The sequence below is a fragment of the Aquarana catesbeiana genome, linkage group LG02 (genome assembly GCF_042186555.1).
Source record: "Aquarana catesbeiana isolate 2022-GZ linkage group LG02, ASM4218655v1, whole genome shotgun sequence".
Classification (NCBI taxonomy): domain Eukaryota; kingdom Metazoa; phylum Chordata; class Amphibia; order Anura; family Ranidae; genus Aquarana; species Aquarana catesbeiana.
Genome location: NC_133325.1, coordinates 550,291,625 through 550,306,026, shown reverse-complemented (window position 1 = coordinate 550,306,026; position 14,402 = coordinate 550,291,625). Strand labels below are relative to the sequence as shown.

General features: G+C 41.3%; 1 protein-coding gene across 1 annotated transcript in view; it reads right to left on the bottom strand.

Annotated features, from left to right (window-relative positions):
- Window positions 1-1,608: 1,608 nt before the first annotated feature.
- FOXP4 (forkhead box P4) overlaps window positions 1,609-14,402 on the bottom strand; it is a 153,319-nt gene continuing 140,525 nt past the window's right edge. Inside the window, exons 14-17 of the mRNA XM_073615915.1 lie at window positions 9,487-9,608; window positions 7,149-7,215; window positions 4,649-4,803; window positions 1,609-4,267 (exon numbers count right to left, since the gene is read on the bottom strand). Of these exons, the coding sequence (XP_073472016.1) occupies window positions 4,132-4,267; window positions 4,649-4,803; window positions 7,149-7,215; window positions 9,487-9,608 (480 nt within the window). The 3' untranslated portion in view covers window positions 1,609-4,131. The remainder of the gene's footprint in view (window positions 4,268-4,648; window positions 4,804-7,148; window positions 7,216-9,486; window positions 9,609-14,402) is intronic.

Sequence of the window (14,402 nt, the reverse complement as noted above, 5' to 3'; positions counted from 1 at the left end):
TGTAAGAATTTGATCTCTATTAGTATCGTTTAACATGGAGAGCAGTTTAGTAAAGTTGTCTTTTTTTAAATTAAGCGTACTTATCTTTCTCCCATGCCTCTCTTATAATTTATGGCAAACCTAGATACTCTATAATTACTATTTCCTAAATTATTCCTTACTACCACCTCTGTAATCAGCTCTGTGTTGTTTGTAATAATAAGAAACATTATCTCTAGTATGGGTTTCCACCATTTGACACATTAAATTGTCCTGCAATACATTCAAGTAAACAATGAGCCTTTGTTGAGTGTGTAGTCTGCCCCATCAATATTGGGATAGTTGAAGTCCACCAGGATTATAATTTTGCCCTGCCTCTCTACCATCTCTAACTGTGAAGGTAGATTGGTCCCTTCATCCTCTCTAACGTTAGGGGACCTATAACATGCATCCACAATTAATTTACGGTTTGTTTCCTCCCTTTGAAGCTATAGTCACAAAGACTCCACATCTTCACTTAGCCCAGTTAGCAATATCATCCCTCATAATCACCATCAAATCACTCTTGACAAACAGGCACCTCCCTCCACCTCATCTATTTACCCTGTGAGTACTGCTGGACAGTCGCAAGCCACTCATTTGAGCTGTCAAACCAGGTTTCTGATATTCCCACAAAGTCAAAATCTTCCTCATGTAGCAGAAGTTCTAATTCCTGAATTTTGTTAACCAGACTCCTGGCATTTGTGTACATGCCTGTTAGTTTTGTACAAGCATGTATTATTTTATCCTTGCACACATTTATTTCTCTATCATCTGGTTTGAAGACATCTTTGCCTACATCTGTACATTCTGACCCATGCACTGTATACCTTTCTATGATCTCTCCACCCCACATCCTAGTTGATAAGTCCATCCAACTTTCTGGTCATGTTCTCCCCTAACAGAACTGCATCCTCCCCGTTTAGGTGCAGTCTGTCCTTGCTATAGAGCCAGTAACTGACTGCAAATTCAGCCCAGTTCTCCATGAACCCAAAACCCTCCTTCCTACACCAGTTCCTCAGCCATTTGTTTATCTATCTAAACTCTTGCTGCCTCCCTGTTGTGGCATCGAAGTACAGGCAGTATCTCTGAGAATACTACCATGGAAGGCCTGTTCTTTAATATAGCACCTAAATCCCCAAAATCATTTTTGAAGGATGCTCCATCTTTCTCTGACTTTGTCATTTGTACCAATGTGTACCATGAGAGCTGGGTCATTTGACTTTAAATAAGCTAAACAATATAAAGAATATCTACTGATGGATTTATGAATAATATACTACACCGTAAAAGATTTTGATCTAAATAAGTCTCCCATTTTCTTTTTTGTTCTGGGGAAAAAAGAGTTGTTTTTTTTTTTCAAATCAACAGTTCTGCATATGAATCTTGTAGATAAATGTGTCTATTATGTGATTTTAGTGGTTAGAAAATTAGAAATCTGATTAGTTGTTTTGGGTGACACAGTTTTATAACTGTATACATTATCTCTTTTAGGCGCTTGTGACTTTGTATACTGCACGGTGCATCATATCTGAGCATAGCATATTGGATTTACAAATTCTGCTGTGGTTACACAAGTAGCAGCACATATGACAGAATTATATTTATTGCATTTTATATGGCAATATCCATACATTTTTTTCATGCACCTAAAACCTATTTTACACGAGGAATCTGCACCAGGCGCACACGTGATGCTGGAAAAGTGCTGGATTCTTTAGACAGAGAACCCCAGCGCTCTTGAGGTAACAAGTCCTACCCCTTCTAGCCTTTTTCTTCTTCCACCAACCAGCAGTATAGCGACACAAGACAAGGCCAGATTTAGAGGAAAGGGCACAAGAAAAGGTCTGCATTGTGTAAATACTCCAAGTTACTGTTGTGCACTTGGAATGCCATGTACACTGGTTAAAGAAATGTGTATCTAATTTACGTGAAAAAAAATATTTACCTGACCTACAGCGTAAAATCTCACAGAATAATGTAAGTTCATACTTACGGAGTGTGAATGCACACACAGCAATCAGCATGTAATACACTAACACTCGCCATTCACACTAGTATATGACTTGTACATAATCAAAATGAATACTTATATTTTGTGTTCACGCACACAAAAAAAAAAATCACACTGATTATTTTTCACAGTCAACAGACTTTTGCACAAGTTGCATGGTCGTAATTACGGACTGATGCCAGGTCTCACAGTGTATGAATGCAAGTTGAAGAGATACAAGGTGAGGTGAGATCAGGTTCCAGCAAAGTGGGTAGGGACAGTAACACTTACTGCCTTAAGTACACTAGTACCTTTTGGTTTAGGGGCATCCTTTGTATTTTCTTTAGTGTTTAAGGAAAATAAAGCCAAAGTAAGAGGTGGTTTGGTTTATTTGGCATGAATCTTTGGTCAGGGAGGGGTAAGCGGATGCAGCACACAGGATGGAGGGTCCTATTAGCCCTTCACTTGTACAGGAACTGTGTGTCAGGGCAGTGTTAATGTTGATAACAACAGTGGAATAATTGTGTACAAAGTGGCTGAGAGAAGGATGTACACGTGCTATAAGTTATAGATAGTATGTCCCTATGATCAAGTAAATTTGTGTGGCAAAAATAGGACTGGTAAACATGCTATGCTTAACAATGTTTAAGTATTTAAATATTAACCATTGTACTTGGATTACAAATTATTTTAGAGTCCCTGGTGCCTCCAATAATTTCTGTCTTGAGAGACAAAAAAAAATATTTTTTAATGAACGAGAGTGCTTCTGTCAGTGATGTAATGCTACGTGCAATTAAATATGCTGTAAAATTCTGTTCATAAGTGCTATGTTTATGTGAGTTATGAATGGCCTATTTTATTGGGAAATGTATTAATCAGCCCCACTCTTATGCCTGTCCTGTCATCCTACAGTACTCATTATACACACTAATGGACATATTCCATTAAGCTGTAGAAAGAGCAATGTGGATATGCAAAACTTCTGTAGCAACCACTTAAAAACCAGTCAACTGGTCTGACTTTAGTAAAGTCAATTCTGATTGTTGTTATGGGTTACTCCCCTTGGTATACCCTTTTTTCTTTTGTCACTGCTTTACAGTTAAGAGTTATGCTCACAAAAGCTGTTTTTCCTGTGAAAAACGTCTAATATCTTGGCAGGGTAAGCCCCAGGACAATAGGATTGGACAAACAGCCAATGGAGAAATCTAAAAATTAGATTAAATTAATGTAATTTATAAAGCAATACCCTCAATGAAAGTAATATTTCTTGGACTTTTTTTAAAATAAAGGTTAGTTGATTCGGGGCAAACCTGGTGCAACGACTGCTCTTTTATGTACACCTTAGTAAAAGTGATGTACTGTTACAAAATATAACTATGTGGTATTTTTAGAAACAGGCGAGTGCATACAAGTTTGAATGTTCCAGGCATATGAAGCAGTGCTTGTCCTATTTTGTGATGCACATATTCCCTCCATGGAACAAGCTACAGTGTTCTTCATCATGTGCATTTGTCTAAAGCTAGTGTTTGCATTGAACTGTATGCATGTGCTTTATTTTGGAAATGTATGCATCCATTTCAGAGTGTACGTACCATATACTCACATTTGTGTGAGGAATGCCAGCAGTAACACTGATCCAAAACACACAGAAAAAATAAATAACAAAGTCTGCTTTTTTTTTTGGTACCTTCAGAAACAACCAGAAATTAATTGCTAGTAAAGGGTACTTCAGACACCCAGTACTGCATTGCATTGTGGGATGGAGAAAGAAGTTCAGGCTTCTCTTAAATTCAGTTATGAATGGACTTCATAGCCCCCCTAAAGTAAAGGGGTATTCAAGGAATTTACAGATCCACCCCCAATAAAATCTGGTCACAAATATATCAGTGCCCTTTCCGTATCTGGTTGAGAAGAAAAGGATGGCAGGGTTTGCTCTGCAGTCCATAAGTCTTTGATGTGAAGTGCTGCCAGACGGAGGAAGACCCAGGAGATGGCAGGCAGTCAAGTTTAAAGTCTTTGTCAGTTACAACTGAACAGAATTAAGGTAGAGGGTCATGTTGGTCTCTGGTGGAAGTGCTGGACTTTGGGGCAGAGGAGGTAATTTCTGGGTGCTGAAACTATTAGGATAAGTCTTCCATAACTGTCTCTGGTTCCAAGTCATGGTCCTCTGGCAGCACTGTGTTCTGGTTAGAGACTGAGAGGGAGGCAGGTCTCACTTCCTCTTCAGCTGGCTCTTCTTTGACATGAACAGATTGACTACAATTAAAAGAAAAAACTACAGTTACAAAGCAGCTAACAATAAAGTATCTTAAGCTAAACTCATTTTTTTGTGAGAAGAGGTTGCATCCTCTGTTTTTGCTGCCATTCAGGACTCTGTCGGGGAGACATAAGACAGGCACAGGCAGAAAAAAAAAGCATTATTTAGTTGAGTTCATGGATGCTAAACCCCCATTAGGTTTCTTTTGCCATCTGTATTCTTATTGCAGATTTTCCTTTGCTTCTTGACTGGTGACAACATTGTCATCTGGATAAAAAGTGAGGTCAAATCAAGTACACTAAATGAGAAGGTAGATAAAATATTACTGTAAAACCTGCCCCTTACATTTCTTATGGGCCAATCTGAAAAAGAATTGTTACCTGTATTGCGGGGACAGGCGTGGGCTGCTGCCATTACTGTTCCCAGGCTCTCCAGTGCTGGTGACATCGTCATGTCCACCATGAAGTCCACTGCCAGAGCTGTTGAGAGTTGGAGGGCTATTCATTAGAGGAAAACTACTCTCAGCGAGTGCAGCCTGTGAAGTAAGAGAATTGCAAATGGAATTACAGTTAGAGAGGAAAACACTTTTATATTCTACACATATATAAATATGTATATTTAAGAGTATATAGTAGGGCAAATAATGCCCCCTAGTATCAGTATATGAAAAATGACCTCCCACAAGTCACAATCTGAATATTCCTAAAGGCAGATTTATGAAACAAAGTGATCCAATCCAGCCACTCTTGCATACCTAGATTTGCTCCAACATCCTCGCATTTACCCTATTGTTTTAAACACTGGGCCCAATTAAGCATACATGCAGTACATACATACAGCAAACTATAGCAGCTTATAGTATTGCTTCTTCTTCTGTCTCCCCAGCAATCAGAAAGTGATTCCCAGGGGAAAAGAAAAGTGCAGGCCGCAGAGTAGCACAGGCCTAGTATGTGTCTGGGACGCGGGTGGGGGGGGGGGGGGGGAATAGAACTTCTCCCAGCCTTAATCTCCCTATGGTAAGGATCTATACAGACGCTTATCAGATGAAGTCCAGGGCAGACCTGTGGCTACTATCTGTGACACATTGTAGCATAGATATTTGTTTTTAGGGTGCAGATACTGCAATATTCCTACAAAGAACAGCAATTTGTTAATTTATGGAGCACATGCCACAAATTGTTTTTAACATAGGGGCACAATGTTGTTTATTGTTTTAAATGTTGGAAACACAATTGTTTATTGGGTCAACTGTGTAATTTTTAGCCTAAATACTTTCCTTGGAGTGCAAGTGAGCAGGGCAGATGAACAGATGATCACCCCTGAATGCAAGCAGTTCGCAGTAACATTTGCCATATATATAACAATGTCTTACGAGATCATTTGACATCTTTTTATGGCAAATCATTGATGTTCTAATCAGTAGGGACTGATTAGAATATCAGTGATTTGCCATATAAAGATGTGAAATGATCTTGTAAAACAGTGGTCCCCAACCAACCAAGAAAATTGTGCCAAGGACCGGCTTTTTCACGGGCAATGGCTGGTGTTAGCGCTTCAATCATCTCGGAACCATGCTTGATATGGTGTCAGGGTGATTGAAGCGCATTATTTCTATTGTAGAATTATATGTAGAATCAGTGGGAGCCCTGAGTGCTTCACCTGCCACTGTCGCCTGCCACCAGATGCGGAATGTCACTTGCCACATCGCCTGCCACACTTACTGCCACGTTGCCTGTCACCAGATGCGGAGTGAGTGGAGCACCCCTTGTGGTCTGTCTGTCCCAGCACACCCCACCTGTACTCCCCCTTCTGCCATTCCTGGTTAGCTGTCCGGGGGGGGCAGGCAATCTGCACCGCTGAACAGAATCTGTTTTCACACAGCGAGGAACATGAGAGCGGTGATACGGGGTGGGCAGTATGAGATGATGTCATCTCTCTGCTCCCGCAGCATTCATTCGCTAATGTCACACAAGTGGGTGGGCTCAGGGCGTAGAGTTCTGCGCCCCGAGCCCACCCTTTTTGAAACCAATTAGAGCCTCAGGCTCTAATCATGTGCTTCAAACCCCCCCTCCACTGAAATCCATGCGCATGGCACTCTGCACTGCATGGAGATTAGGGGCCTAGGTGTATGGATTAGGGGGACAACACACCTGCGCCCCTTATGAGCGGCAGCCACTGCTTAGTGCAAGGATAAAGTTCTCCAATTTAGCCATGTGACTGTAATTTTCAAATTCAAATTTACCCAGGTGTGCTAGCTTTGTAAACTGAGCCTTAAGAATTTCTTATTTTTTTACTAAATTTCCAAAGTCAAGTTTTAGGGTCTCTTTACCTGTCTGGTAGATAAAGGATACAATTACCATAATTTCTGCACAGTTAGAAAACATAATAAAATAGAACTATGGTCAAGGCATACAATCACATACTGTATGCAATGTGTGCCCATACCAGTTAAGTGTAGACTTATGTAAATTATGTATGTAATTATGTAAAAAATGGTTGTTCCTGGTTCCTGATAAAACCGTGGTATAGGCACATAAATAGGTGGACAACACTCTTCCTTCTGCAGTGAAAGCACTGTAGTATTGTGAACCTTGTTGCTGCTGTAGCTGCTTAGATGTTGGCACAATGATAGCTCTATCAGTAAATAGCTCCACCCACAGTCTTTATTTTGAAAGCACTTTGCCCTGTCTGCAGGAGCTTAGGGAATGATATAAAAGACCTGCTTAGTGCCCCCCACTCCAAAAAATATTAGCTGGACATGAAGCAGCTTGTCATTTAAATACATTCTTTGTTGGTCATATCAATTATATTGCAGCTAGAATCAGTTCTCTTTCCACATACAACTTCAGTATGGACAAACATCAAGTGCATCTAGCTTACCTGATAACTGGCGTTTAACCCTCCATAGCCCAGACCGGAAATCATGTTTTTCACAAGTGTTGGACTTCTGTATTATTTCAAGAAATTCAAAAACAAAAAATATTGTTGATAATTGTAAAAAGCCACACATGTTCACTTGAAAAGGAGAAATAATATTTATGTTCCAGACAGTTACCTAAAACTTGTTACCAGGAAAACTTGTTACAGCAAAACAAAAAGCAGTGATTTCATGCTGCCACCTTATGGAGATTCTTGGCATTACACCACCCTAGTTCACAGGAGTACATGGAAATGCATCATTAGACTAGTTGAATGATTTGCTCTTTTTATCTTGGACAGCACACATTCATGAATTTATTCCTTTTTTCCGGGTTGGGCACACTTTGCCTCATTTTTTTTATTTTGTAGGCACTTTACAGAGCTGCAAGGGAAAGCTGGCAGTGTGCCACTGTGCTATGAGATTTTGGATCTTTGCACACTGTTCCTATGCTGTGAAATGTAGTCATAAACCTCCTACATTCAGCAACACATGTAGAAGAAATGCATTACAGGACTAACATGCAATGGCATCACTTATATCTGGCCTAATGGAAAAACAGTGTAGTCCTGGATTTATGTTTGACTGAAACATTAAGGCAAAACATCACTGTACTGCTATAACACAAACATACATAGTATAAACGGTTATAAACAGGCGGCCAGAACAGCTCCAGAAACAATCCACTGTACTGTTTTAGAAGAGTTTTTTTTGCATACCCACTTATCAGAATATTACATTTTTTAGGGCTAATAGAGAGGTAAGTGTAGTGTGCACAGTACACCAGCCACTTGCCCTTTTAAAGTTCTTAGCTAGGTTTCCATTTACCATTGCAAACAACTACTGCAGTAGCAAATAAATGGTGTGACCCCACTGCAGTTTTTGGCAAAGAGCAGTAAAAAGTGAAGGTGATGCTTTGGTGTGAACTAGGGTTGCACCGATACTGATATTAGTATCGGTGCCGACACCAAGCATTTTCACGAGTATTGGTACTTGTGCAAATCCTTCGATGCTTAATCCAATATCTGTTGTATCGGGCCATTCTTCCTCAGTGAAGGGGGGGTGGGGGGTTGGATGGCAGCTAGAAGGTGATCTGTGCGGGGGCAGTTACAAGCCTTGAACCCCTTGTATAGCCTTTCAATAAAGCAACTGACAGCCGCTTCTCGCCCTCTCCCTCCCGTGGCTGTCAGCTGCTTTATTGAAAGGTTATACAGGGGGATCGGTGCTTGTAACTGCCCCCACTGTCGCCCCAATCACCCCCGACTGTCCCGTGTGTTCCTCCCTCTCTCCGGTGTCCACCTCTGTTCCCCTCGACTCCTCTTCTGGCCCCCCCCTCCCAGATCTGTCAGGATGGGGAGTGGAGGGAGGAGCTGGTATATGCATGTCATTTACCGGCTCCTTCCTTTTCCGATCGCACAGAGTCAGTGATAAATGACTGCATTCATAACTGAGCATCATAAACTAGGTCAGGGGTCATGATCGCTCACCAAAGCGCCCCCCCCCCCCCAAACAAGGCTGATAAATAAAATAAAAAAAGAGAGAATAATAAATAATTAAAGGTTAAATTGTAAAATTAGTAAAAAAATAAAAATAAAAAAACAAAACAAAAAGCTGACATCGTCCACTCACCCCCCCCCCCCCCCCTAAAAAAAAGAAGCAATGTAGAAATATAGAAATTATAAAAAAAAAAAAAAAAACACACTACTGACACAGTCCACGCCTCATCAGTGCCACCTATCAGTGCCCATCAGTGCTGCATATTAGTGCCACTGATATAAAAAAAGTATTGTAATCAGTATCAGCGAGTACTTAAAGAAAGTATTGGTACTTGTACTTGGTCTTAAAAAAGTGGTATCGGTGCAAGTCTAGTTAGTGTGAACTCAAAGGGGTTAAGCCATTCAGCTTCAAACACCCTGTCACTTAAGTGCTGTAAATATCTCAGTGTGGCTGAAAAATAAACACTGGATGTCTTCTTCTGGATTCCAAGGGTAAGGAACCTTGAAAGGGTTAAAATATATAGGAAAATACAAATTTTAAATGGGGAAAAAAAATTAGAAGTCATATGACCTACAAACTCATTGTCATTAAACTCTTCTGTCATGATGTAAATGTGAAAATCATAGAACAAAGAGTATATATAATATAAGAAAATTGTGGACTCTTCCATTATTCATAGACTTGCATAAAGCTTGCACCCAACAATTTGTTTTATACATCTCTCTTTCTCACTAAATGTATAAATCCACTAGATTAGTAATGCTTTGTTAACATAATATGGACTTATTTTTTGCAAAAACCCACCCTGTCATCTTTGGCGGCCTCCTCTTTTGGTATTCCAGCTCATCCACTGTCCACACTGCTCCTTTCACGTTTTCCACACGAACAAAGCATTTATGCAAGCTCAGGTTGTGACGAACAGCATTCTGCAGAAAGTGAAGCACCACACATTATCCAAAAGACTTTTATACAGGCTACCATCACAGCTTGGCACCCATGAGTTAATCTACCAAAGCCCAACATCTCTTGTCATGTTTTAAGGATAGTCAGTATAGAATATTCTGTTGCCCTTTTACTCATAATATGCTGATAATTAAACCCTGCATATTTTCTCATGAGCCAATGCCTATACCATTTCTGATTAGCAAGGAGTTAATAGAAGGGCACAAATTGCAACATGTGCATATTACGGCCCTTTTCTGACACTCCCACACACAAATATGACCCCAATTTCAAAGCAGCGGCCCTTTCTCTAGTTGGAAGCCCTGGCTGGAGATGAGAGACTAATTCGTTAGGTTAAAACATTAACAGCAATTTAAGAGGTCAGTTGAGGGTCAGGCAAGCAGAGCTGAGACAGATGGGCAGGAGGGGGGTATACAAAGAAAATGAGAAACAGAAGCAAAGGAAAGGAAAGAGAAAAAGACAATAAATAACTTATTTGTGAGATTAAAAATCAACACAAATATAAGTCATTTATAAAGACAAAACTAGCTATGATAATAATCACCCACTAAAACAGTAAATGAGTAATGAGTAAAAAAAACAGGTTTCATTCTTTGTTATGCAAGCAATCAAAAATGAAAGGAAACATCTGACTGGTTGTTAAGAAGGACAAAGACACTTCCAAAAAATTGTTATAAAAATAATCTGTAGCCAAGAACGGACTGAATTAACTTTGACAAAGCTTTATATTAATCGTACAGTACAGGACACAGGCACGGAAGTCATAGACCATGGATTATAAGTAGCTACTTTCAGGTGACTGGACAACAGAAAAAGTTGCTGGGAATGCCTCCAGTGCTCCTATAACCCCACCCATTCAATTGAACCCCATTTTTTTGCTAGTGTCCTTAGGTGATGGGTATCTTCTCCTATGAAGTTTTCTAAACCATTCTTTTTTTTCATTCACTACATCTGACACTTCTATCAAGATTCAACTGCTTATTGCCTCAAGACTCACTAGCAGTATCAGGATTGGTTACCCTTGATACACATCTTGGGAATATACTTGGACCCAGCAGCAGCAGGTTCTTCCTTTAATGTTTGCTTGTGGCACTGGATCCTGCATTTGGTGCTCACCTTAGCATGTGGTGCAAGTGTAATTAGCTACAGAATGCTATAGAGGTCCAGGGCAGTGGTCCATTCATATTGCATCCAGACCCTATGCCAACTGTAACAGGTTAAGTTTGATCCCCTCTGTAAACCTGCATCATGAATAAGGTAAGACAGGGCAGTTTAGGGTGTTATGCCCCTCTGTAAATGTGTCTACTACATTGGCGATAGGTAGCTTTATTGTAACGTAAACCTTTTTGAAATTTGGTGGGTTTTTCTCACACAGCATTGCTGCTTTAGTAGTTGCACTATGCCTTCCAGCTGATGCACTTCCACCTGCCATTTCTGCAGAGAACGCAAGAAGCACATTTGTTGGTCTTGCAGCCGCCTACTGTTCCAGAGACACAGTCACAGGACACCTGGGTTATCGGAGCTCCTTTCTCACACCCTCTAATTCCACATCCATTTCATGTGTAATCCACTGGTGTTTCCCTCTCTTCAGCAATGGCAGACAATCGAGGTGAAGGGGTGATGAAAAAAAGGCCTAATAGCCCTCCTGCTATAGCTGGCAACTGAGGCTATAGCCATTTGTCAGATTCCTGCTAACTGGACTGTGCAAATTAATAGAGAAAACAATCCGGTTTTTGAGGACCCTGTTCTGCTGGAACAATTGCTGAACAAATTTGGCGCTTCTATTTTGTGTCGATGCACTAGAGAATGTACTTAGTCAGCTCTCTAGAATCACACTGTTTTCTGTGCATGTGTGGTGGTGGAAGCCTGTTTGGTGAATCCCTTGATTAATCTATCAAGGAAATTACTGGAGGAAAATATGCTCACCCCACAAAAAACAACCTAAGCCTAATACTACTATAGTTACCATCTCTTCTCACCGAAAGGGGTTCTATTGCTCCACCCATCTTTGTTTGCATTAGTGCCTGTCTGGATCAGAGACATCCTGAATCTCAGGGTTCAATTTGTCAGAAGCTACTAAACAGAATTGTCCCCTACTTGATCTCTACCCTCCAATCTGCTAGCTTTACCTCAAAGACAGATTTCTGGACCACCCAGAGTCAACTTCAGCTACAAGTAGTGGTAAACCCAGTTCCTGCAAAAGGAAAGGTCCAAAGGGTTTAACTCAAACCTATTCACAGAATTTTTGGCATCAGTGAACACCCAAAATTTCTAGCTTCACGTTCCCATCTTTCCTACACAGTAACACTTTCTACTCTTTGCTGTGGGCGACCAACACTTTCAATTTGTTGCGCTGCCATTTGGGCTCTCCTCTGCATCAAAAGTCTTCACAAACATGCTCCTGGCCCTAAGTTTCCAGGGCATCCATGTCATGAGGTACCTGGATGATTTTCTGCTAAAAGATTCCATGGCTATAGCTCTGTCTTACAGACATCCAAAAGACCATCCAATTTCTTCAAACTTTTGGATGGCTGATCAACTTCACAACTGCCCTCCAGCCTGCCCACCGCCTGGAGCATATGGAGTTGATCTTGGATACAGCCCAGCCCAAAATCCCCCTTCCACAGGAAATTATTGCTTCTCTGAGGTCCAACTGTTGGGCTCTCAGATTAACCATGCATCCCTCAACTCGCTTATGCATGGGTGCTCTGGACCTTATGGTGGCCTCCTTCGAGGTGGTTCCCTTTGCTCAGTACCATTCAAGACCTTTGCATCTCAACATTCTCAGGATGTGGGACAAGCAGATCTTTTCTCTTGATTGCCAACCAATGCTTTCCAGTCAAGCGCAAAATCTCCCTGGCATTGTGGATTTCCATTTCAGCCCTTTGAATCCATCATATCATTCCTTCCCTCTCACTGGATGTTGGTAATGATGAACACAAGCCTGATGGGCTAGGACAGGGTCTACAATTCCCAGACAGTCTAGGGAACCTGGTACCTACAGGAGTCAATGCTCTCATCAACATTCTGGAAATGAGAGCCATAGGACTGACTGTCCTACTAGCACTGGTGCAGTTGAACAATGCCATGGCTATAGCATATATTGTCAACATCAAATGGCTACCAGAAGTTGGACAGCCCTGAACGAAGCAAACCTGAGTTTTTCCCGGATGCAGTAACTAATTCCAAACCCTCTCTGCTATCTACATAAAGGAAGTGGAAAATTGGCTTCCTGAGGTACCAACACCTGAACATTGTGGCCTGAAAATATGAAAATAGGACAGGTCTGTGGCTGACTCAAGGTGGCTGCCCTGGAGATTTCTTGGTTCCTGTTGAGACTCATATGAATCGTAGTGAAGATTCTCCCTCAAGTGCTCTGTAAGAGAGATGAAGAAGGAACTCTGGTGATTTTGCTTCGCAAGACAGATGAAGAAGTGTTTCAGGTTCCAGTGATCCTCCTTGCACCAAATTTGCCTGGGAGAACTTGGCACACAGACATACACAGACTCCTGGCTGACAAGCCTTAGCCTTTTCCAAACAGGCCAGACCTCCTGTCACATGTCCCTCTGTTCCACCCTGCTTCTCAGCTGTTGGCTTTAACTGCATGGCTGCTGAAACCCAGGTCCCAAAGTATAGGTTTTGCTGACTCTGTCATTCCCACCTTGCTTAAAGCAAGAAAATGTACCTCTCATAGGATTTACTATCACACCTCCGCCTACTATGGCTGGTGTGAGGGCAGGCACCTAGACCCCAAGGAATATTCTATTCCTTGAATCCTGGCCATCCTCCAGCCTTGCCTGGACTAGCATCTGGCTCTGATTACTTCGAAGGGACATGTTGTTGCCTTACCCATTCTACTCCAGAAACTTTTGACTTTGCATACTTTTGTCAAGTCAGTCATACAAAGAGTTGCTTATGTTAATTCCCTATTCCAAACTTGTGTGTCTCCCTGGGATGTGAATCTGGTACTTTTTGTTCTTCAAAAAACTCCCTTTAAACAATTTTGGGATAGGTAATTGGGGGATCTTGCAAGTAAGGTGGACTTTTTAGTGGCTATAGCTTCATCAGGCATGTCTCCGATGGTGATTCTTTTTGGTCTTACATAGGGACAAGGTGGTTATTCCTCCCCAAGGTAGTTCCTTCCTTGCACTTGAATAACAATATTGTCCTCCCTTCCCTATGTCCTCTTCCAAAACACACAAAACTAGATTTTATTCCACTGCCTGGATGTGGTCTTAGCAGTTAAAGTGTATTTAGCCACAAGATCTTCCTTCACATAAAAACTCTCCCCTCTCCCTGAAGGTCCCAGGAATGAACATCCTGCGCCCTCTTCCATCATTGCATGGTGGCCCAAGCTGCTTATTTCCAGTGCTTATTCCCTCATGGGACAATTTATTCCATTCACTATCAGGGTCCATCACTCCATTCACTATCAGGGTCCACTGCAGTGTTCCTTAGGCTTTTCAGCATTAAAGTGGTTCTAACGGTACAAGGATTTTTTTTTTTCAACCTTAATGCATCCTATGCATTGAGGTAAAAAATCCTTCTGCATGCAGCAGCCCCCCCCCCCAGAATATATACCATGCAAGATCAAAAAAGAATTTGATCACATTATCCTGTACAGGAACAGAACACACATCAATCTAATTAAACTACTAGGCACCTACACAAGCCTAGGTGACTCAGTGCCCACTCAGACAATGCTTTGATTATTCAGAGATCCCACCCCAGCTCAGACTGTCCGGAACCAGTCTACC